The following is a 24519-nucleotide window of genomic DNA, read 5'->3' as shown; positions in this document are numbered from 1 at the left end:
CTCAATTCAAATCAACTTATTACAAACGTGCAATGATTGAAGAGGAATGAGATTCCAAGCTGCAAGCTGTATTGCGATGAAAAATGGGTACTCGGAGGAAAGGAATATATTTATATGGTTTAGAAAATAGTCTCTCATAATTTTTCGTCACGTTTCAACCGCTTCCCTATAATGGGATCATAAACAAGGCGACGCTGTCATCAGAAACTTAGTCTACACGTAACTCGTTCACACTTTACGCGACAGTAATAAATACGGGTATGAATCTTCTTCTCGAAGAGTACCTTCCATGTTACACGTAATGCAGCAAAGTCCAAGGCGTGGAGGAAAGATTGAGATAGAGCGGTTTACGCGGAGAGGCCCGAATATGAGTGAACCGTAAAAGCGGATAATACGTTTCAGGAGTTGCTGTAGTTTCACGATGAAAGCTTCAATCGCGTTACCATCAAAGCCACTCATTAGGAGCGGCTCATCTGCCGCAGTGCAACTAACATGGTTCCAATTTTGTTGAGTTTTAATTAAACAGCGAAATATGAAACCGCAGTCTTGATTTTAAGCTCGGTATTTTAAAAGTTAAAAAGTTGATAGTCGCTTGAATATGTACGCGATAAACGAAAGGCTCTAAAGATTTTTTTTCGATTTCGCGGGGCAGTAAACTCGATGAGAGCTTGCGCGGGAGTTTGGTAACCGCGAGTCGCAGGTCTTTTGTGGAAAAGTTATCCCCTCGATTATAAATCTTTGCGACAGGCAGCTTCTCGGACTTTCCGAATCCCGAACTTGGTCTTTCCTGCCCGAGTCGTTCTGGTTTTTCTTTCCCAATCGACCGTCTCTCCGTTCGCCCGAGCTCGGCTCTGGCAGAACTGAATTATGTTATTCGACTTTGTTGCGGGTCACGCGGAGAGGACGAAGATGACCAAGCTAACGATGTTACCCGGAAAAAAGAGACTGACAGTATTACACAGCTGCGTATACGAGGGGATGAAAAAAACAGCAATCGAAAAAGTTAAGCACCACTTTTTTGGCATCAACGCGTTACAACACTCGTCCCCTAAGTTGAGATAATTTCCTGGCTGACATCAATTCTATCCGAGTCACCCGTGCGTGGGTACGTGTTACCCTGGGAGAAACGCCAAATAAACCACGCCATGTAATTGGATAAATAATTGTTTACGCGACGCCGCTTTATTTCCCAAAAATTTCAAGCCTGTCCGTAATTCGTCGATCCCACCACGTTGTCGCCAAAATATTCACAAACAGGGAGGGTTAGAGCGATACGCGTGACGCAAAAGATCCTTGCAAACTGGTCGAGGTGTTTTTTTTTTTTTTTTGAACGGGCAGAAATTGGGTGAAAAATTAAATAAATAAATAAAATAAAAATAAATTAAAAACGAATTATAATCCAGATGTAAATAGGAATGGAAATTTCCCGGGTAATCTACTTTGCGCAATTAGCGCCAAGGACTTAGGGTACGTGCCTACCGGCAAAGGTTTATCAAGGGAAAACTTTTGGGATTAGTCCGCACATGTGCTCGGCGTAAGATAACTCTTGGGTTGTGTGCGCAGCCTACTTTAAGTTAATTTAGGTTCCATGCCGCGAGTTTATAACTCATCTGTTTTCCTTCCTCCGTGTTGCAGAGCTTCGCGAAGCTATTTAATCTTCTCGATTGGAAAACCACCCTCTTTCACGGACGAGTGTTGGTAGGAGAAAGAAAAATCGCTGAAACAAGTATTGTAGCGACTCGTCGTAGACGATGTAGACGGAAATTACCTCGCAGGCGATTAATTCAGAGTAAGAATAGGAAACTGATCTACCCCTGCGGACAAATGAGCATAAACGCAGCCGGCGGACGAATCGTACAGACAACATTCACAGGGCATGTACATTGTACACTTTGTAGTCTTGTACCAGTTATGAACCTACACAAAAGCCGGGTAATACGTTCAACAAGGCTATGTATAATGGAGTTGAAGTTATTACGAGTCAATTTACGCCGGGGGAGCACGGCTCGCGGGGTATAACCAGGCTAACCAACTAACTTTCACCTCCGCGCAGTTATACGCCAATTTTTACCAGCTTAGTGAGCACTTACAAAAAGCGGTTAAACTCGCCTGAAACGTGAAACGTTCGAACAAAAAACCGTTTAAATCACGCCTGAGTGCCGAGGACTAAAAACTGCGAACTGCAGTAGCACCGGGGTGTAAATACCTCCCCCACTCCCGCCCCTCCACCTCTACTGTCGAAAAAAGGCAAATAAATTATAACATTTTTCACACGACGTGGGTATGTATGGGTACGCGATATGCGCACGAGGGGAATGTTGAAAGGGATGGATTGTCGTCACGGTTGGACTGATAGCACGCGTCGCGAGTCTCAGACGCAACAATTTTTTTCCACGTACTTACGTGTTTCACCAAAATTACCATACGCCGTGCGACACATTTTCGTTCCTGACAGTCGATATATTCTCGGCAACTTGGGTTTCTCGAAAATCGTCATATACCTACCAGCCTTGTACTCTACTTCCGACTCGGAATTCCCACCAATAAAACAAGGGTCGGACTTGGTCCAGTCAGTTTTGTACTCACGTGAGACAACCCGATCACAGATGTTTGTCATAGTCAATTTTCTCCTCCAAATTATCGGGTGCAGGTACTCGGCGGTGGCGTAAAGAAGTAGGTAGTCGTTAAAAAGACGGCGGGCAAAGAGGATGGGTAAAGATCGCAACTTCGTTCAAATGGAACCTGAGACAGTTCTACTTCCGAGCGGTAAAACGGCGCGCGGTTAATTTTCCTTTCTCATCTCCGGCGAGGGCTGTAGAGCGGCCTGCACACTGGGCGTGGCGCATTATAGGCTAGGGTGGTGGAGGGTAATTTGGAAATCCTTGTTGCTGGATTACTTCGGTACCTACTCCTCGACGCCGTGTGCTCGTTGTAGCGAGAAACGATCGGCGAGGATATCCTGAGACTTATCCCAGTCTCAGACATCGCTGTATCCTCGAGCACCGATCAATCCTTCCCGCTGCATCCTTCGTTCCGCAGCGTGTGTGTTTCACGTAGGAAGCGAATTGTGTGTGTGCCTGGTACGTACGTAATTTTTGGACTCCTGCCTAAACTTGAACACACAGATTTCTTGGCGAGTGGGTGAGACCTCCATGATCACGTGCATTTGTGTGGATAATGAGATTCCAGATTCGTGCCACTCGGCTAATCGCGACTGTCTTTTGCTGGGGCGAAACGTTGTAACTGCCAGATAGTTTCCAGCACGTTGTCGAGGATATTTTTTCACCGTCTGAAGCCGCAGACGAAGAGTTACGTACCTGTGTTTTCGAGGATAAGGCTGGAGGTCTCGAAGCATGTTGTATTCGGGGCATGTTTTACGGGTCTGAACTCGTGGATACTGGCTTAAAGAGGCTTAGCCAATTCAGAATCTTGTTTTCCAGTGTAATTCAAGAGATTAGCTAAAGAACTTCGTTCCAGTAACAATGGAACGTGCGCCTTTTTTACAAACGTATCAAACATTTGCTACTCAACAATGTTGAACGAATTAATGTAGGTATGCACAGTGGTTAACTGATCTGATCATAATTTGCAATGGTTTCAAACAAACGAAGTATTGTCAAAACAGTGTGAAAATTTTATGAAATTTCATAGGCTCGTTTGAAATATCGAAAATTTGAAACTATGAATAAATTTTTTATGAAAAAGAATCCTTTTCATTGTTTGCGACAGAATTTGGTTTGAATTTGATTCACCGGCAAACGAGCATCCCAAGTATCATAAAATTTCGACAGCAACCTCATCTTGTTACAAAAATTTTGCAACAGAAGTTGTATTTTTAGTTGAAATTCTAACACCATTGTACTTTGATTGTAAGCGGTAGACCCCTGACACGAAAAACACGCTACGTGAAATAAATCCACTTTTATACACCATTCATTGTAAGCTTTAATATTACAAACTGAGAGAAAAATATGCAAGATTGCAGTACTCGAAGTATGATAATTTCAACAACTTTTACGGTCGCAGTGACATTCCCGTTATTTCAATACAACCTCGAGTCAAGGTCGAGAGGATTTCTTACAGTATTTTTCTCTCGATGTCTATTTCTTTTTTCTTTTCTCTTTTACTTCGTACGAGAATACTCAGACAGTGCACAGATTGTTCCGAGAGTCGAGTCTGCAAAAAATGTTCAACTCTTGGTACAGTCTATTGTTTAAAAAATACACTTAATTTATATCAAAGTACCTTTGTAACATTTGTGACCGTACTATTCTCCAATCACACGTAACGTACAGGGCTGTAACCGAGACCAATAAGATAACCAAAACCGGTCCATCTATCACAAGCACCGCGAGAGAGATGTCTGAAAGTTTCGGACGCTTATGCTTTAAGGTATATTTACTTGGTAACTCGCATAAATATCCGACACCTTGTTAGAACTCTCTCGAGCGTGTCTGGTATACTTGGAGGATATCGGGGGACGGATGGTCTTGAGTATGGGTCTGGGGGGGTGTGGATTGCTGGGAAGTTGAAGAGGGCTCGAAACGGGTGATATCGACCTGCAGGGCTGCAGTATCGAGGTCCGGACTCCGACTACTTAAGAGCTCGAAGCACCGGGAGGAAGAAGACACTGCAGTGAACCGGAGTTGCAGTTTTGAACCGGCGCATCGACGGAGCTGGCAGAAGCGAGAAACGCGTTGCTCTCTCAATTCCGTAGTGCATTGCAGTCGATTGGGTCCCTCGGGAGTCCTGCAAGCACCGCGGGAGTGAGGTAGCCTCGTGTCCTTTCAGCACAACATACCGGAGCCAACACTTCCAGTAGTCACGTTCATAAGAAAATCTTCACTTGGCATGAATCGCTGCGGATCCTAAAAAACGACGGTGCTGCCTTTGATAAATCTATCCAGAGATATTCGGCAGCTTTCTCTCTCTCTCTCTCTGTCTCTCTCTCTCTCTCTGCACATTTCTCGGATGAAGAACTATACGTCAAACTTTTCAACTCGATCGAGTCCCGTCTTCTTCTCATTTCGGTGCCTCAGTTTTTGCTCAAATTATACGGGGTATTCACTTTTGTGGGTTGAGTTTTATGAATGGGAATGGCAGCCTGCATCTGGTTTGAGAAAAGTTCAATTTTTTACTTTATTCTAAAAGTCATTACTCGCCGTAACGCCGCGAGATTTCGGTCAAAATTTTCTCTCAAGAGTTAGACTTCAGAGATTGGACTAAACTGGAATGAGTTTCAGAAACTCCGAACATCCGTGCGCGTCGCTGATTATTATCCAGCCTGTTCGGAGAGGTTGAGATTTTTCTGAAAATAATTACCAACGCGACTGAGTCTAAATCTGTCTCGTCTTTCGGAGTTGCCTTATATACAAATGCCCTAATGGTTGTCTCGGTATTAATTGGTAAGAGAAATTTAATACCTAGATTGAGACGGCGAGGAGTCGGAAAGTCAGCGAAACACTTTCAGGAGTAGAAATAAAAAGAAAATCATTGAAATTTATACGAGATCTGTTTCATTCGAAAGAGGGGACGATACCGGCTGTAGTGGGTGGATATACAATAAGAAGATGCAGAGACATTTAATTATTCGAAGGACCGAACGCGAGTGGAAAAGCGTTCTACCGCCAGCCTGCAGACTGTAGAGAAGAGTATTTATGCTGAAGCGAGAATAAATATTCATTATTCAGAGACTGATTAACCGGGGCTTTACGTATCGCGTGTTGTTGTTGGTAGCATCCGGAGTCCTCGTTGTAGCCAATTACTGTAGCGTGCCTAATAAAAAACGAGAATGGGGAAAAATGAAGGACAATGGAATATTCCGAGGGAGGAATTACAGTGCAACTCGGAACTCGGAATGCGAAGTGGTGGTGGGGGGTGGGGATGGGATAGGAGAAAGGCGTTTTCCTCGGTCTCAATTTTCCCTCTTTTTCCTCCTGTCACCGCCGTCCCATTCTCTCTTTTGTGCTCGTATCAACGCCGTTCGGGAGTTTCCATTTGTCTGGATAGAAGGAGTCTTCTCGATTTAAAAAGACCCCCGCACTTCGAGTAGCGAACTGGAAGCGTTTAATTCACGCTTCGTAAGCTCGTTCGCAGAAGGAGTAGCTGGTATAGAGCTATACGGTTCTCAAAGCACGGAATGCGAAGGATATTCCAGCGCTCATCCTCGAGGAGCTACCTTCCTTGCCGACGCGATAACTCCCTCTTATAATAATCCAACTTATGCACCGGGTTTCTTGCCAAATTTCAAGACCCTCCAAGCTGCCGTACGAACGGACCTCTCCAAGTTCGCAGAGTATTCTTCTTTTTTTTTTCGCGGCAAAACTCTCCGCCGATGTTAAAATCGAGTCGCTGGACAAGTTGAGTTCAGGATGTGATACATATGTAGAATTGGGTCTGGATAACGGGAGGCGGTTCGTACCCATGTATGTGCTTCGCGTCTTTCTCTCTCTCTCTCTCTCTCTCGCTCGGAGGAATTTATTAGTCGGTAGAATCGTCGGGGGAATCCCGTCATTCGAAGCGAATGAAACTCAACCGAAATGAATTGACCTCGGGCCATTTTTGGAGGCTGTCATTCGGGAGATTGGCCAGAGTCTGATAAAAGTTCGGATAAAATTCCACCCCGTGTATAACCGAAACCGCCCCCTCCTACCGACATCTGAACAAACAAATGTTTGATGTAACACATTCTACCGATATTGAGAAGCCGAAAACTCGGAGCTGGTACCCGCGAAACTCGGGACTGAATAAATTGTTCACCCTCCTATTCAAGTTGTGCTTTTCATGCGGCAATGTCTGCTCCGGTACCCATTGTCGAGCTTTCACGCAATCTAGCTGTCGCTTCGCTTAATTCAGTACATTTTCGGGACGAGGAAAAGCAAAGGAATCGAACACATTTCGAACGACTGGGAATATCCGTTGCCACGTTGAATTCTATAACGCGTTGTCAGATTTCGAGTTTGAAAGAACTTTGAAAATACGCGAATTATTTGCTGATACGATAAACATGCGAGGTAGATCGAGACTGTGAATTTTCATTCGACAGTAGCGCGATTCAATAGGATCTATATTCACTTTCTGATCAAATTTGTATGGACAGGTTTTATTAGCACTATATCACGGAGTAACCCTGCATGCGTTTGGATTCGCTCTGGTAAGCCGATTGAGGCAAACTTCTTGATCAATAGGAACCCTCCTTGCTTCCATTATTCAGATCCCCAGTTCGGCTGCAAATCCGTCGGCAACGGTTTGAGCCTGTGTAAAATACGGGCCAAGTTTACGAGAAACTGTGGAAGCCGCGATTCCGAGTGAAAATTCATTGATAATCTCCTTAAAACCGCAGGTACCTCAAGATCAGCGTACGTAATAAAATTTAAACACCCCGAAGAAATTTCAGTAACAGTTTGGAGAAACGGAAAATTTTGCAATTACGTACCGGACAAAATGTTCCAGTTTTAAATTCGTAACTCTCGCACTTCGATCGCTTCGCTAAAAATTTAACCAAGCTGTTGGTGGCGAGCGTTTTAGTTTGTGGCTACAAAAGTTCCGGGGTATGATACGACACGAGATTCCGGGGCTTTGCTAGTCTCATAAAAATTGCAGCGAAGAGGAAGGAGGAAGGCCGAAGCGGCCAGCGGAGGTTTATTCGTTTGGGGGCAAAGCAGAGCAGTAGTTCATGGCGTCGCGGCGTCGTCGGCGAACGTCTAATCCTCTGCAGAGGCTGCGGGATAAAGGCACAGCTATACCGCGTGTACCTGTAGGTAACACCCACACACGGTTGTGTATGCGTGGGAAAAGTATAGCGGCGAGCGAAGTGCACACAGGGTGAGCAACAGGTTGGAAACAGGGGGTTGAATCGAAGCTCGTAGGTATTACTTTTTTAGGAAGACTTATCGTAGGTGGCAGGACGACGCGCGTTAAACTTAACCGCAGTTCAAAGTTAACGTAGCTTTGATCACCGGCGGATCGATGACGTTCCGAGCGGCCTCGAAACGAGTATTCGTGATAATTCAGCGACCTCTCGCTCTTCGGTATGCGAAATTCGTCGGTTATCCGAGTATCGTTGGAAGGACGAAGGCGCGGAGAATGGCAAAGAGAGAAGAAGGAGATAAGGAGGCTGCGGAGTGACAGGAGGAGAAGCAGGTCGGAGACAAAAATGATAAACCGGTGCGACCCTTAAAATCCGGAAGATAAATGAAGAACCGTGCGAAGAGCCCGCCGCTCTGTTTGCCGACTCTCAAACTGGTCGTTCGTTACTTTGACGTGGTGATTTTTTATCCCCGGATATTTTATGGTACTGTTGAAAAATATATCAAATATATAATAAAACGAGGGGAAGAGAGGGGCGGAGATAAAGACGCGAAATACGTCAGCGTTAAATCACGACGCTGTAACTGACAATCATTTTTTTCACCCCCGCGGCATTGTTCGATATTGTCCCGCAGTGCCACGATGATTAAGAACCGCCGAATCCTCGAGCTTCTAGCCTTCGAGTTTAACGCAACTCCGTAATTTTCGTCACCTAATTCGCCGAAGGTTCTCTGGGCGCCGATTACTGACCAATATTTTCTTCTTCTCAAATTTTTATCCAGGCAATCCCACGGACCTTCTTCCCGCGCTGCTCCTCGTCCACGGCGACTCGTACTCCTGGGGCGCCGGAAATTCTCTGGATGGAACAGCCTTGGCGGCCCAGGGCCGGCTCATCGTCGTCTCCATAAACTTTCGACTCGGTGTTTTGGGTGAGTTTGGGTTCCGACCAGTTTACAAGTGCGCTTCGCTTCTATTTACTTTTTCATAACTTATCATTTCATCTGTAATCTGACCGTACTACGCTTATCGTTATAGCTGCGCGAAGTGTGGTACTAGAAGCTACTACTCAAACTTTGACATCGAGCAAAGAATTGGTACATCTGCTGTACTTTTTAAGCGTGCTTCGAAATGAGCCATAAATAATCTTGTTATGAATTTTGTAAAGCCTATAGTTTTTGGAACATGTTTTTTTTGCTTATCAATTCGCTTCGTTTTGAATGTGAAATTTTATTGATATTACTGTCGGCTACACGATCAACGTCAAGTGACGAAACGAATCAATGTCGGTATCGATCGAGAGGAATTTCTATTTTCATCCGCGAGTGGAACGTTTATTGATAGAAATAAAGGAGCTTCGATGGCATGAAAAGCGTATCGAATAAGGTAAAATTCTCTACGCACACTGGGTAATAGTTATGAGATCCGTTCGATTGAAATCTGTTGCCACTCGTGGACCCAGGACGGTGTAAAATTGACAATAAAACCTCCCGGCGGAGAGCGGAGCTGCAGGGCAGTTTGGGGAAAATTCGGAAGGCCTACAAGACGGGTATACTTGAAAGTATCATGAAAGTCGATGATCACGTCGAGTCAGAAGAGCGGCCAAGTCATAGCTGGGAAAGGTTCATGCATAATGCGAGTACAAGGGTTCGAGACTAAAGTGATTTTATCCAGAAGAGACTGGCGCGAGAGGCGGGAAATTTGAAACCTGCAGGGTCAATCGTGGGCTGGGTTAACATCTGAACTCGGCGAATATCACTCGATATAATCTTACGAGGATTTCGGATCTCCGGAAGCCCGGTCCTTTCCTTCCGCTGAATGTAAATAGCTCGATGATCTGCTCTGAATATTTGCCAAGGATAACGAGCTGTCTTTGGGTTTGCCGAAGATCTCGTAACCCGATACCCTATACTCTCAGCTCCCTGCCGTTCCAGCTCCTCCTGAAAGGATGTCGAACAAGTTATCCGAGGACCAAAAGCCGTTCCCGTAACCCTATCCCGTGCCTGCGAATACCGCCGCTCGCCTTTCGCGGGTCAAGTGTACAAAAGTCATCCTTAAACCCGCGGCAGTCGAGTCTCGTCGTTTCGTTGTTATAGACGTTATAATACAAAAAGCTTTCAAAGCTCTCGCATTGTTCCGAAAAAGTAAATTTTATACTGCTCAAGTAATCGCGGACGGAGAGTAAGGGATGGGAATGAGGAGGAAAATGGCCCGAAGGGAAGCCGCCTCCGCTTTACGCTCCTTGAAATACGAAAAACTGAAAAAGGAAATTCCCCCTTTCCTTCAAACGTGATACAGCGAAAAGGGAACCCTGAATCACTTCCAGGTCGTCCTCGGAGAGCTGAAAGAAACCAAACAAAAACCGTAGTCACGTATTACACAATTGTCCTGAAAATACATATAACTCGCAAAATCTGGGATACGAGAATCGAGACTCAGGTTGTACATTTCGGCAAAATACAAGCCATTTGAGAATCGTCCGAGCACTTTGTAACGATCTGTCAAAAAGAGAAGATCTGCCGAAACCGCAACAAAGTCTAATTGACTTTTTGAATCCCTCTAGTTCACGTGGAAAGAGGAATACTCCGGTTCTGTAAACGTATAAGGAAAATGGAGAAATAGACGGTTAGACGAACGAAGCCTAACGTTGATTTCTATTTAGTATAGAGAGAGAGAGCGAGAGACAGAGAGACGGAGAGAGAGAGAGGAGACAGGTTTCAGAGGGTGTATCACCAATTCTGTAATCGAGACATTTATACCGCGTTAGTGCCTACGGGGGAATTAATTCGTAGCTCTGGGCCCAGCCTCGTTTGGGGTTAAGGTAACGTTTTGAGCGAGGAACATGGCAGCCCGTCCTTTTCACCGTGTGTGGTGAATATGCCTGCAGAGGGTATTTACGTTCGTGCGCGGGGAGTTCGGCGTTTGCTAATCGGTCCCGGTGAATACTTAACCGGTTAATCTACACGCTGAATGTCCCCCTAGCGTTTCAGGTCCCCGATTACAATTAGGAAAAGTAAGCAGCCACTTGACGCCACACACTCGGTCGGCTGATCGATGGAAGCTGAGAGAGCGAGGCGAGAGGCTGTTGTTGCCAAAAAATATCCTGCCTGTATAATACTCGAGGGGTTTATCGGGGTTGTAACGAGTCTGCGATCGGCTCAACCCTTCGAAGAGCGAGCTTTGACTCGTTGACGATTTTGAGACGAAGGCGAGGAAGAGAGAAATTCGGAGGGCAAACATCAAGACTGCGTCGATGTGTTTCGGGAGAGAACTTTTCGAAGAACAATCTTCCGAGAGTTTTCTTCTCTTTTATTTTCTCACTCCTACTTGCCGGTCTCTCGTTACTTCATGAATTTTCCTTTCGCGATTCACCGCACGAACGAATGTGTCAGGCGTATAAAGGATCCTAAAAGAGATACAGACGCGGTCTTTTTTTTTTTTCCTTTTTTTATTTTGCCAAAGTGAACTCTATAAAGGGTTACTTTTTACGTTTCTACGTCGGTCTGTCTCAACAAGAGATTCTTTTTCCCAGCGCAGTTTTATCACGCCGTTTTATCACTGCGGGCTTTTGAAAAGCAATCATAGATCTGAGTCGGGTGTCCTGAGATCTCCGCTCTTGCACGTCGGCACGTCTGATTCAATTGTAGTAAAAGCAGCTGTCGTACGACGTAAGGCATTAAAGGCGGCTCCGATCATCGGAAAACTCTGGAATTTGGCCTGCGAGACGTTCTCCTTGAAAATGTATCAACCAGGTAGTAGAGAAAATGTAAAACGTACGGTCCCCAACCGATATCGCGTCGTAGTCAATTACATCCCGCCATTTCGAAAGTTTTTTTGTTGTTTTTTCCAAGTATCTGCATGTCTCTTGTAAATTCGCATTTTTTCATTTTATTTCTCCCCGTGTATAAACGTGAATTCAGCGAGACACGGGATCGTTCTACTGTTAATTCTTGTCCATTTCCGACAGACATTAAAACGTTTAATTTAGTAGCACGAATAAAAATAGTCCAGCGATATTTCAAACGAGAATTACGAATTTGTTGAGAGGGTTCAGCCCCGTTTGTTGAGAAATTTTTGTTTACCAAAAACTGAAATTTCTCATCGTCGTGTGAATGAATTATAGATGATTTTTCTTGCGAATAATTCCATCCCGCTGAATTGAAATTTTGGCAATTCGCCATGGTAAATACCATAATCAAATACGTTTTATGAAAATTGCACGGTAATATCACGGCTGAGCAAAATTATAACGCCGCGCAGTTCTCATTTCGCATCGGATTGAATAAAACGTTGGAACGTACTGCAGGAAGTTTAACGACGAAGTATAGCCTTGGAATTTGACCATAACAATAGGAATTATAGCTTCCCCCGCGGTTCCTCTCTCTCCTCCTCCACCTCCGCCGACTCTTTGCATCCGCAGACGTTTATTTATATCCTGATTGCATCTTTGCGGATTATGCAAGGAAAAGAGTACAGACGGGGGGCGGGTCTCGGAGGTCTCCGGGTTTCCCTGAAAACAATGGTTCAAAAGAAAATGCGGCGTTGACGACGTCGACGACGACGACGAAGGCGGGTCGGGTGTAATAATGAGGGAGACAAAAGAATCCCCGATGAACGGCATGCACCAGACGTCGAGAACCTGCGTTTCATCCCTTTTTGCAATCGCCGAATCACTGCAGGAAATCCAGCGCAACGAGACGAAAAGCGTCGACGATCACTCCGTCAAACGGCGGATCCTGCTCCAGGATCGTCGGGCTGTCCGATCGACACCCTTCGTCCCGTTTTCGTCCTCTCTGCTCCCCGGGGAAGTCCGAGGGAATTATCCGGCCTGCCTCCGTCGCTTTCTCGCCCTCGTCGGGACGCCGTGGTTAATCTGCGAGCCCTAACCTTGACCCGAAGCGCCGTCGGGACGTCCATCCGTTAGCGTATAACCGAGGGTCGAAACCGGACAACCAGAGACGGCGGTGAGCCATTGAAAATTGGTTGGACGCCTAGGTGGACGAGAGGAGAGGAGGAAGGGACGCGTATGTGCGGTGTATTTCACATTCTTGGCACATTTTGATTTTCACCTTGTATGTACATGGTATACGCGCCTAGGTGGCGTGGTATCGAGAATCTCGGAAAAAACTTGCGACGGTGAAACCGTCTCGCCGAAGCGTGATATTCACCCCGGTTTCTTCGTGTATATTTCTATTTTCGCGTTACTTTCGCCGAATGGAATTCGCCTGATAATAATATACAAAAGCGGAGGTAAATGGAATATAAAATAAAATAAAATAAAATAAAATAAAAAATATAAAGAACAAAAGGTAAAGGAGAAAGAAATGTGGTTTTTCTTTTTTTTTTCTCACTTTCATTTCTCTCCTCTGCCGCATAGTCATATTATAATATATTGTATAGGTATAACGTCGTGAAAATTGTTTTACGAAAATTTTTCACCGAGAAACGGGATAAAATTCCTGTGACCCGGGACAAAACGCTCGCTATGAGTTGTATATAATATTACATTATACGTTGGCGTATTTAATAATGGTAATGATAATTATAATAATATAAACCCATATCATTATGGAATAATTTAATCGGGTTGTTGGAAACTTTTCAAGTATGAAAATAAATTCCTTTCCCCTGTGTATACATATATATATATATACACGTGCAGGCAACTGACAGGGGCCTTAGAGCGATAAGCAGCGAAGAATGGAAGAAAACAGGGAGTGAAATACCGAAATTTCTTTTCTGCTTCTTCTTTTTGTTTAAGCTGAAAAAAAAGGAAACGCTGAGCTCATAACAATACCATCAGAACCACCCAAATACCTCTCTCTCCCTCTGCCCTGATAAACTAATCGATTACACCGTAGTTGAAGCGAAGGACGAAAAGAAGACCCAGATTTTCTTTGACGGAAAATTTTTCAGAAGTTATCCAACAATCCGTACTTGTGCATTGCACGGACATATTTTTGTTCACTTTCTTTTTGTCACCGCAGTGTAGAAGCACAGATAATTTTATATTTTCGATACCAGCTTATAGGTATATGTATAACCTACGCATATCATGTACGTATGTATGCACGCACCAATAACCTCGGTATACGTGTAATGTATGGGCCGAACGAAAATTCGGGGGAAAAACAACACGATATTGACGTTATTACCATGAAAAAGGCGTTATTCATCCCCTTAAATTGGACGCCTCAGTACTCGCCCGTCAAACTGACACACCAAATGGTATTTATTGCTTTAAAGAGAGTGAAAAGAGCGAGAGGGTGAGAATGAGACAAGCAAAAAATGTTATAATAAGACATGGTCGGGTATAACAATATTGCACGTGTGTATGTATGTATATGAAGTATTCCACGGCAACTCGACGAATGATTTTCCCTCACAATGTTTAATTTCGTTTATAATTTTTTTTATACGACTGCTCTAACTCTACACTGTGCCAGATTTTTCTCTTCAACCGCTATTTTTTTTTTTATAAATTTTCAAAGATCGCAACAGAATAATGTTTTTTATATGAATTGTCGAAAAAATTCTTAAAAATTCTTCGATCAAAGACGATCATCTGAGGCCGAATCCGGAAGTTGAAACTGTTTCTTTATATTTATTGGAATAATTAGAGAAAAAAAATTGCCAAATTTGCTTCATTTGATATATATGTTGGTAATTATTAATTTTTATGAACCAAGCGGATGATTACAATTACCAATAAAAAATACTAAATTAAGCAAATTTGGGAATTTTCAATTTTCTGAAATTAGACGGATAAGAATGTAGAAATATGGATTTCATTTCCGGATTCGGTTTAAAATTATCATCTTTGATCGAGGAATATTTGAGAATTTTTTCGAGTTAGATCTACGACGATCGTTAAAATAATTATGAACGAAGTCAAAAATGGTGAGGGAGAATTATTTGTCGAATTGACGAGGAATACCTCGTATGATGTGTGAAATCTGTGTTGCAGACCGTGTTTAATACGGATATTGGATGAAATGTATAATACAACAGGCATTGTGGCTAACTGGTTGTATTTCAATGAAACACCTGACTCAAACTTCCGACAAACTTATACCTTTAAGGCAGTTAAAACGAGCATGTACCGTATACGTTATTCAGCATCAAGCAGTAGGTGCTGTAAGAGTTTAATTTAATTACGTCGACTAAACGTTTGCTAAATTCTAACCCTAAACGCGTGCGTATTGTTAAATTCAGGGTTCGATTATTTTAAACATCCCTTTTATAGCCTCAGTTTCTATTTCCTGCACAGTTAATCTATTACGATAATTATTCAACTGCTTTAACGACTCGGAATGTTCGCCAAAATTAACAAAACTACAACAACGAGTCGAACAATTTACTGAAACTCTATGAAAAAAATCTTTGCAACCATTAGAAACGTTTTCAAACCAACTTTGTAGAAAAAAAATATACAAGATGTAAAAAAATTTATACATACTTAGCTGCGGCAGATATATAATGACAGTAATATAGTACGAAAATTTTCTTCCCAAATCTCACACTTGAACCCTTTTTAAAATATCACCTAGAATCGATGAGAACCCACCTCATGAGAAATGTCGCAAAGTATCATCTTCGGAAGGAGTTCGATACAAAAATCGTACAACTACTGCAGTGAAAAAATATTTCGATCGGGTGTAAAAAATATCCGCGAACAATAATACCGCCGCGTAAAATAAAGTCAAACAAAAGTTTGAAAAGTACGAAACTTTCATTCTCGATGTCGGAGTCGATTTCGCACCCTTCATTGTATAACATCGAGGGAACCAACCAACGAGTAGCGGAATAAAACGGATTAAAATTCGTACGATAAATCTGTCGATGCAGAGACCAAAGGGTGGTTTCACACATAGTTGGTCATAGATTATACAATATTAACCGATATACCACGGATATACGCTATAAACGGACTATACACGCGACGCTGGTACATGTAGATTACAGAGTAGAGCGTGCTAACTCCGTATCCCTGGTGCACGTGTACGTCCCCCACATTCCGCCGGCGTTACACACCCCCAACGACGCATACAAGCATAGGTGAAGGACGAGGGTCGGGGGCGGAGGGTGTGTTGTACGCAGGGAGGGAAGGAAGGAAGCGCGCGTTCGTTCTCCGTGGGCCGAGGCAACCCCCGTATTGATTGTGGCCGTTTATACCAGCCTTGACGGGGCCCGGGCCTTCTCCTCACGGGGTGCGTCGCTGGCCGCGAGTTGTCGGAGCTTTTCACCACGTCACGCCTCTCAACCCCCTCCCAACGCAACGCAACGCGTAAAGCTCAGTCGTTGCATCATCCTTGTGGAAAAATATGCTCGAGTTTGAGGGAGATGGGAACGTAATTTGAGGAGAGGAGAGTGCGATAAAAGATGTTGAGATCGAGAGGTGGAACGGGAAAAGACGTTCGATGAGAGAAAAACGCGAGAGATAATTTTGAAGGAATTTAGAGATGAAAGAGATCATTGTTTGCAGAGTCCGAGACAAAATATTTCTATACGCAGGTAGCTGTAGAAAAGCTGTGCAGCTCGTTGCGGATCCGTCCGTGAATATTTTTAAATGATTCTTGGGGCAAAAACTGTTTGACAGAGCCATATGCTCTCGCGAACTTTTTATAGACCTCGCGGAGAGATTGAAAACTCCTGAACATAAGTTTTCGCTATCTGTAAAAGAGTTTGGGCAGCGTTCGCGTTAAGTGTGTCAACCCGTTCCGACTTGGCTTACAAATATCGTTATACCACAGAAACTATTGATCTCGTTGCAACTAAATATAGCCTAAAACCTGGCTAGACGTTTTAGCTATCTGTAAGGAAAAAAAGAATCAAAATCGGTTCAGGAGTTCTGGCGTTACAAGCAAACATACGGACAGACAGACAGACAGACAGCGAAACGTTGAGTTTTATATATATATATGTATATATATATATATACATATGGAGAAGACAGAGAAGTGAAGTGAAAAGAAGAGAAGAGATACGTGAAATTATCGGTTGTTTACCTGAGAGCTCACTGTTTGTAATAAATATGTTATTGAACAAGGGTTCACGTCGATGTAAGCATTATAGGTAACCGTGCATTTTGATGGGAAAATTATATCAAAATACAAAAATAATACGATTTGGGTTTAAAAAATTTAACTTGGCTTCATTGACTTCTTACATGTATAGTCATTGGTATATTATTTAGTGGTTATAATTGAATTATTCGAAAAACATTAAGAATCTAGCGTAGTTGTTGAAAACCGCAGAGTGAAATGAAACAGGCTTGTTTCAAAAAGGCTACGTCACTGCTTTGTGTGTTTTTTTTAAATGCGAAAATTGTATAATATTGACAGCAATACGACTCTTTTCAAATTACCAATAATTACAAAATTCCGCCGTTTGAATTAGCCGTTTATGACTTTGTTTTAGATTGCAAATAGATTCATTGGATGAAATCCAGATCAACTGGCTTGAGTTTGATTTCTCATTAACCTTGACTTTGTCATTTTCCCAATTTTTTCTATTTCGTTTTATATCGTACGATCGATACAACCTTAACTTGTAGAGAACTTGTACTTGAACGAGTTAAATTTTGTTTTCGAAAAGGCGTCCCGTTTACGAGTACACAACAAACAAACTTTGAATCGCATGAATTTCAACTGTAACCTCGAATCGTTGTAACAACATTAGGAAAATGACGTCATATATTCCATCCAGTTTTTGTTATCGCCTACAAAAGTACAATTCTTCGTTCAACGTTGATGCATCGTAGCTCATTTCCGTTAATGAATTCAACAAATCAACTCCTGCTGCCAAAGTCACCTGAATTATAACTCAACCAACACGTACTCACCCTCGTAACGTGGTGAATAAATGGCCCCTGGTGTTTGCACCGCAACATTGCCGACCAGTCGAGAAAGGATCACGCACTCACCTGTTCACTCTTTATTACACCGCGATGTCGTATCACGACTCAACACTCGGTGCTCGAAGCAGGTGTTTATCCGAGATCGGTTTGATGGGAACTAAACGATCCTCGGTATTTCGATTCCCGATTCGACCTCTGTTATGGCTGGTGCGCAAACACCGTCAATGTTATTGACCGATCAATACGGCTTTTGGTGCCCAGCGCCGATCGGCCGACGATATTTCAACAGCGATTTTACCAGAGGCGAAATGTTGCACTGTTGAAATATAAACGATTTGATTTGTAATTTAAGGAAAATTAGACAGATAATAATGTGAACTCTTTCACCGTTGCGTTGTCTTAAAACGTATGTAACGATGATGAGTAATTTACTCTGGCATACAAATTAAGATGTAAAAAATATTCGCGCCTTTTGTAGAATGGATTGGTATTTCTTTATCAGCAATTACTCGAAATCGTATAAAACGAACATTATTTATCAATTTCAATTTGAGAACTCGTGTTCTCCGATAACTTCTTCGACCCGGTTCGGACTCATTTTCTTAATCTGGTCGTAAATAATCCGTAGCACGTTTCGCGAGGAGAGTTATACCTCTACCTATTTCAGGCTTCTATAAAAAGAGAAAAGGAAAAACAGTGCCCGTAGCGACGTTAGAAATGTGCCGAATAAAAAAAAAAAAAAAGAGGAATAAAAAGAAGAAAAAAAAAAAGAAAGTAATAGAAAAATGAATCGGGATGAGAATAATGAAGATAACAAAACGAGGAGCATTATATTTCGGGCACTTTGGAAGACAAGGTCTCCTCATCAGAACGGGCAAACTTTGCCGATATATCCTCATCTTCCCCATCGTCATCATCATCATCCTCTTCCTCCTTCACCTCCCCCTCCTCCGTCTCATCCTCATCCAACCACCGAAAAACTGCCAGCCGTACACGTGGGCGTGGATATTTCGTTGAAAGGTAGAAAGCCGTCTGCGGAGCCATTGTCGTAATTATTTGGGTTAAGTGAAAATGACAATGAGTGCGGTGATCTCGGTGAATGAAGAAGGATCAAGAGCATAATATAATGTTGTACATAACAACGGTAAGACATTACAATGGAAGTGGTGCAGCAAGGATACGGGTGTGAATGCAATATAAGAGTAACAACCGACGAGATTTACGCTACCGAGATTAAAAATATGCCGTACAATTAGCGACCTAATTTTCCCGTTCGTTTGCCACAGGGATAAAAAGAAAATAAAAACAAATTCGGGGTTCGGATAGGAACGTTTTACATTTTTCACTTTTTGGGCGCTTCCGTTCGCTAATCAGTGACGGCGGTAAGCCAATCGGTGTTTTGTTTTTTACACGTCATACGTCTTCGTAGTCTTCCTGTTTGGATACATCTCGTGCGCACTCTTCACATTTGCTATTTTTATTTTCTTTTTTTTCCTTTTACCCCGCGCTTGGAGTGCGTTTAATAGTCTCCGCCCCATCCGGAAGTTCTTTCCTTTTTGAATTCCACCCCCTCGTTCGATTCGGCTCTGCGGGGCATCCAGAGCTTCGTTCCCCCTCCCCTCCCCCCCCCCCCTCCCCGCCCCCCGCAGCCGCAGATCTCAAGAGCGAAGCTACGTGAGGTGAATGTAATTGCGGAGCCAGCTATGAAAAGAATTAAAAAAGAAAAGGAAAAACGTGAAACGGAGAGAAAAGGAAAAAGGAAGCAAGAAAGGAAGATAAGAATCCGACCCTTATCCATCTATCACGCGGGAAAAATAATATATCATCGACTTGAAATTTTATTCACTGAATTTTTCTTTTTCGACTTTTCTTTTTTCTTCCCTCGCCCCTGTGAATTAGGTTTGGTATATATATATATATATATATACACACACGTATAACCTTCTCGCGGAGAAAATAACTGTCATTCCATTCTATTCTAAGCGTACATACATATAATTCTGCTCCCTTTCAATTTAATCCGCGGTGAAAATATGGCTCAAGAAAGAAACAGTGGTTTTTTTCCCCCGCGGTTTCATTTCCTCAGTTATACATTATATTTAAGGAAAAGTATAACGTCCGACCGTATTGTATAGATATACATTGTACCTGCAATATCAATAATGTGCTTCTGTTTGTGCTTTCCACGTTTTTCAGGCTTCCTAAAAACCGGCTCCAAGGCTAGCGCGCAGGGAAATTTCGGTCTGATGGATCTGGTGGCGGGACTCCATTGGCTGAGGGAGAATTTGGCCGCTTTTGGCGGCGACCCAGAACGCATCACGCTGCTTGGACACGGAACGGGAGCGGCGTTGGCCAATCTTTTGGCAGTTTCACCGATGGCTAGCGGTAATTACGAACGAGGATCAGATTTCAGGCTCCGCTAACACGAGCGATTTGCGAAAGAGATTTTACCCGAGTAGATGGTGATGTGAATTGCATTTTTGTTTTCAATCTTCGTTCGCGCGAAGCTTCGCTCGGAAAAGGGGGACGAGAGGTCGATCGCGGAATAGTTTTCTTCCATATTTTATACTTTTTTATTTTCCATTTTGTCTTTTTTTTTTTTTCATATTTCCACAAGTGCTTTTCTCCTCTACTTCAAACATGGAATAAAACGGCGAAGCGATTCTAGATAAAGCGAAATCGTATCGGCAAACCTCTCAGCGGGAGGATATCGAGAAAACTTTGTAGCACGAGCCGATAGCTTCTGCAGTGCAGCATCGAAGTCTACCGCGTGAAAGCTGAGCTCCACGCTTTCGAAAGCGGAAGTTTATCTCGTCGACGGTAACGTAGGGTGAAAGAGAAAAAAAAAAAAAAAAATACGTCGCGGGTAAATTGAGCGGAAAAAATATCTTGTACGAAACTTTAAATCACTGAGATAAGAAGGAAAAAAAATGAGAGAAAAAAAATGATATAGCAGAGTGCAGGGCTTGCAGTTTTGTTTGCCTATTCGTCCCGGGTGAACTCAATCGAAACCTCAAAGGTCAAATACCGAGCTTCAATCCTACAATTAGCCAACCAGATACTCTCCACTCGTTAACGGAAGACAAGGTGGGCCTTGAAGCTCGGAAAGATGTTGTTTACTTGGGCTCAAGCTCCAAAGGATTCGTCCGGTCAAAATCGACACAAGATTGGCGCGAACTCCCTAGAAATCGACGTTGAATCAACAAACTCTATAAAGTCAAAGGGCAAGTGATTAAATATGAAATCGCTTCGAAACAATTCTCTGGTCAAATAGGCATGACAATTCTGTCTGCTGAGTCAACGCGCACGAGCGATGATGGTGCGAAGAACAAAAAGAATCATGGAAAACTCGTTCAATTGCGGTAGGGTGAAATTTTTAGCGATCTGTTCGAACTCCGTGAATCGTTTGAAAAATTTATCGGTGATAGATGAAAAAAAATTAAGAAAGGTTCCTATTCAGACAAGTTACTTTTTCTGTCCATAAAGAGAATTTTGTTGAATCTATTCCTATTTTCCTTTCGCTGTACAACTGGGATTTTTAAAAACGTGAAAAAAATAACGGCAGGGGGGGGGGGGGGGGGGAGACAATCCTAGAAATGAGTCGGCAAGTGGAGAGCACAAGGGAAGATGCAAGTGTGCGTGCGTCTCCGGGTGAGTCAGGAGGAACTCTTCACCGCGAAAGAACGGCGAACTGCGATCCTTGGACACGAGATACTCGAGGTTTAACAAGCTTCCTCAAGCGGTGAAAACACAGAGAGGCAGATGACAGCAGAACGCAGATGTACTCGAGCACAAAACTGCAACCGCACTGCCCTCAGGATTATGTCGCTTTTTCGCTAACGAACCCCAGCCTAATATTCGGTAGACACACAATACTCTCGCCCTCCGCCACTCCGGCTAGATATGTACATACACCTATGTACATGCACACATGGATCTACGGGATGCCTGTGTACATACCGGGGTACATATCTGCAGTACAAAAACCTCCCTCCATACTTTCTGAAGCCGGTTATAAAGTCCGGCTTTGCTAGCCTCAGGCCTGAGTTACATTGTACAGGGTGTCTCTTGTTTCAATTTTCACAAGCTCGTATTTATCACCCCTGATATTAGATGTGTATATATATATATATATGTAGTATGTATATACCTATGTATTTTATTATGCGTGATGAAAATTCAACGAGATACTTGAGATTCCACGACGCTATATCAGTTTTTTGTGCATGCTTCATCCCCCTGTTGTTTCGTTCGAGCGTAAATTAACCTCACCAAACTGCAGAGAATTTCTTACCGATTGTTTCGCCATCTATTCTCTTCTCGTAGTAAATTTCAAGTAACCGACATGTGCGGTAAAATTCTGAGGTTCGTATTACCGATACTCGGAGGAAACACGGAGATCAGTGATAATCGTAAAACGGTCTGACTGCATCGACGATTTGTACTACTTGATCCGCGCGCTCTCTTTTCGCCTAATGTCTCACTAACCTGCGGAGTAGACGCCTTATTTTTCGATCACCGAGTACACTCTGGGTCTGTCAGTTCCTATGCTTTTTTCACGGTCTACCATTTCAGAACTACTCATCCCCTCAACTTGAATACATGAACCAATAAGTGAAGGACTCTTGAAATACGGTGAAAACTAGGCATACGTTTCTCCGTTTGCAGCTGATCTCGCGGGCGAAAATTATTTTATACATACGTGTATATATATATATATATATATATATATATATATATATATATATATATATATAGTATATTGTACCTGCCCCGAAGCTTTGAGTTACATTCCTGTTCTATACAAGGGGCTTAGAGAGGATGGCGGCTGTACATGACGAAGGTTTGCTAAGCCCTGAGAGAAACACAAAGTAAATGGTAGCCCTAAAATCTCAATAAAGAGACCGCGAAGGTGCGGTTGAACCGAGGCAACGCGGAACTAGGGTCGCGTTTTCGAGTCCTTGCAGATGTGATCCTTGCTACGAATGGGCTTATCTTATCCTTTGCTTGTCAGCTACACTCGTCGTAACAATCTTTTTTTGCCGATCAAGCGGAAGGAATTACCTTGTCTGAATTACAAGTGAGATTCACTGTTTCCACGAGAGACGTGTTTCGCGGTGACGGAACCGTAGCGGTAATCAAATATTTCAGTTGCATACGTTTCGGTCGTTTCGTTTTCCGTCAATATTGTACAAGTCGGCAACTACGTGGATGTGGAATTCGTTAACTTTCTGGAACATGCGACCATCGTTGATTTAACGATTTGTCGATTTTACCAAATATGTTTGGATCAGCGAAAGATTGGTCGAAATAGTAGTTCGCGTTTTCGAGTGAAGCAAAATTTATTTCAACTGCAGAAAATATTTCTGTCCCCGTATTTGATGAATTCGACAAAATGTGTTTCAAAATTTTTTATTTCAAGCGTATATCAGTTGATCGGAGATCTAGTCGTATTATAATTAGGCAGGCTGGAAGGAACTCGAGTTCCTCATAAGTATAAGAAACAGGCGAATATCCACGTAAAAAAATATTTCATAAAAATTCCCTGCGGCAGCTCGAAAATTTATGGGTTTCCTTCAAATCGAAGACCCCACGAAAGATCGAAATTAGTTACATAACCGGTCGAAGCTTTGCAAAGACTGACGAATCTCGCTCAAGATCACTCTAAGTAAATTCGTCCCCCCGTTTCCGGGCTAATCAAATAGAACAAGCGGCTTTAGACTAGCCATGAGCCTTCGAACCTCGACCGTTTTCACACTGAGATTTCAAGTTTGTAGAGAAAAAAAAGAATAACATCCGATTCGAGTTTCGAACTACAAATTCAGATTCGCGATTAACGCTTTTAAGGCCCTCGGATATCATATTACATTAAAATATGACAATTTTTATTTTGAACCACTATGAGGAAACTACAATTAGAAATTCTGGAAGTTTAATCTTGGGTTCGTTATCGGTGAACCAAAAAACCTCCACCTTCCAATTTCTACCAAAATCAGAACCTTTTAAAATAAAATTCGCCTATTTTGGATCGTCACTTTGAAATTTGCAATTCGACTTCAGATTCGTGACGAGCTACCTAAAAAAACCGACAAGTACGAATTTTCATCGTGATCCAAATATTTTCAGTTTTTTTTTTTCATTCTATCGAACACGACGAATTTAAATTTTGCAAATCTGACCTTAGATTCGTGATCAGCAACCCAAGAAAAACTTGGCGGTATCAATTTTCATTCAAATCCATTAATTCGTTCTCAAGATATGATCATTTTTATTTAATTTTTTGGATTTTTGTTATTTGAATAATCGAAAAAGTACCGAACCAATCAAAGCCAAAGTCATTAAAATCCGATAACACGTTCTCGAGATATGGTAGGAGAAAAAAATTGATCACATACGTACACACACGCATAGACGACCGTCCGAAAAAGATCGAGGGTGATTCTCCGGACCCTGAAACGTCAACATTTTAGAATAACTTCCTCTTTTCTCTGCGTGTAACGCTTTCGCTCTCCTTGTTTCAGAGCTGGTACAAAGGGTGGTGCTCCTCGGCGGATCGGCTCTATCTTCGTGGGCGATACAGCGCGATCCTTTATCCGTGAAGCGGCGCGTTGCCGAGCAGTCTGAGTGCTCGGGGGACGTAGAGACGGACGACATAGCCCCGTGTCTCCGGCTTCGATCCCTGGAACAGCTTTTGGACGTCAGGCTCGATCCTCCAAGATTTACCTCAGGCTTTGCCCCGTTCGTCGACGGCGCCGTTCTTCCCATTGCAGCCCACCAGGTTAGCGAGACACTGAAATAAGGCCTCGAGCTGACAAACCCTCCCCCAACTTTCAAGTCTTTCGACAGGCGACTCT

General features: G+C 42.9%; 1 protein-coding gene and 1 long non-coding RNA gene across 3 annotated transcripts in view; one reads left to right on the top strand and one right to left on the bottom strand.

The window, feature by feature from the left end:
• LOC124212181 (neuroligin-1) overlaps positions 1-24519 on the top strand; it is a 37516-nt gene that overhangs the window by 3189 nt on the left and 9808 nt on the right. The window contains exons 2-4 of one of the 2 annotated variants that reach the window (XM_046612019.2): positions 8592-8738; positions 19862-20050; positions 24187-24443. In XM_046612019.2, the coding sequence (XP_046467975.1) occupies positions 8592-8738; positions 19862-20050; positions 24187-24443 (593 nt within the window). The remainder of the gene's footprint in view (positions 1-8591; positions 8739-19861; positions 20051-24186; positions 24444-24519) is intronic. The other variant, XM_069133612.1, reaches the window with a different exon arrangement.
• LOC124212192 (uncharacterized) overlaps positions 24318-24519 on the bottom strand; it is a 38227-nt gene continuing 38025 nt past the window's right edge. Inside the window, exon 3 of the long non-coding RNA XR_006881601.2 lies at positions 24318-24455. This is a non-coding gene — a long non-coding RNA (uncharacterized lncRNA). The remainder of the gene's footprint in view (positions 24456-24519) is intronic.

This window comes from Neodiprion pinetum, chromosome 2 (genome assembly GCF_021155775.2).
Source record: "Neodiprion pinetum isolate iyNeoPine1 chromosome 2, iyNeoPine1.2, whole genome shotgun sequence".
In the NCBI taxonomy this organism is placed as follows: domain Eukaryota; kingdom Metazoa; phylum Arthropoda; class Insecta; order Hymenoptera; family Diprionidae; genus Neodiprion; species Neodiprion pinetum.
The sequence above is the reverse complement of the archived record's forward strand: the minus strand, read 5'-3'. Positions and strand labels throughout refer to the sequence as shown.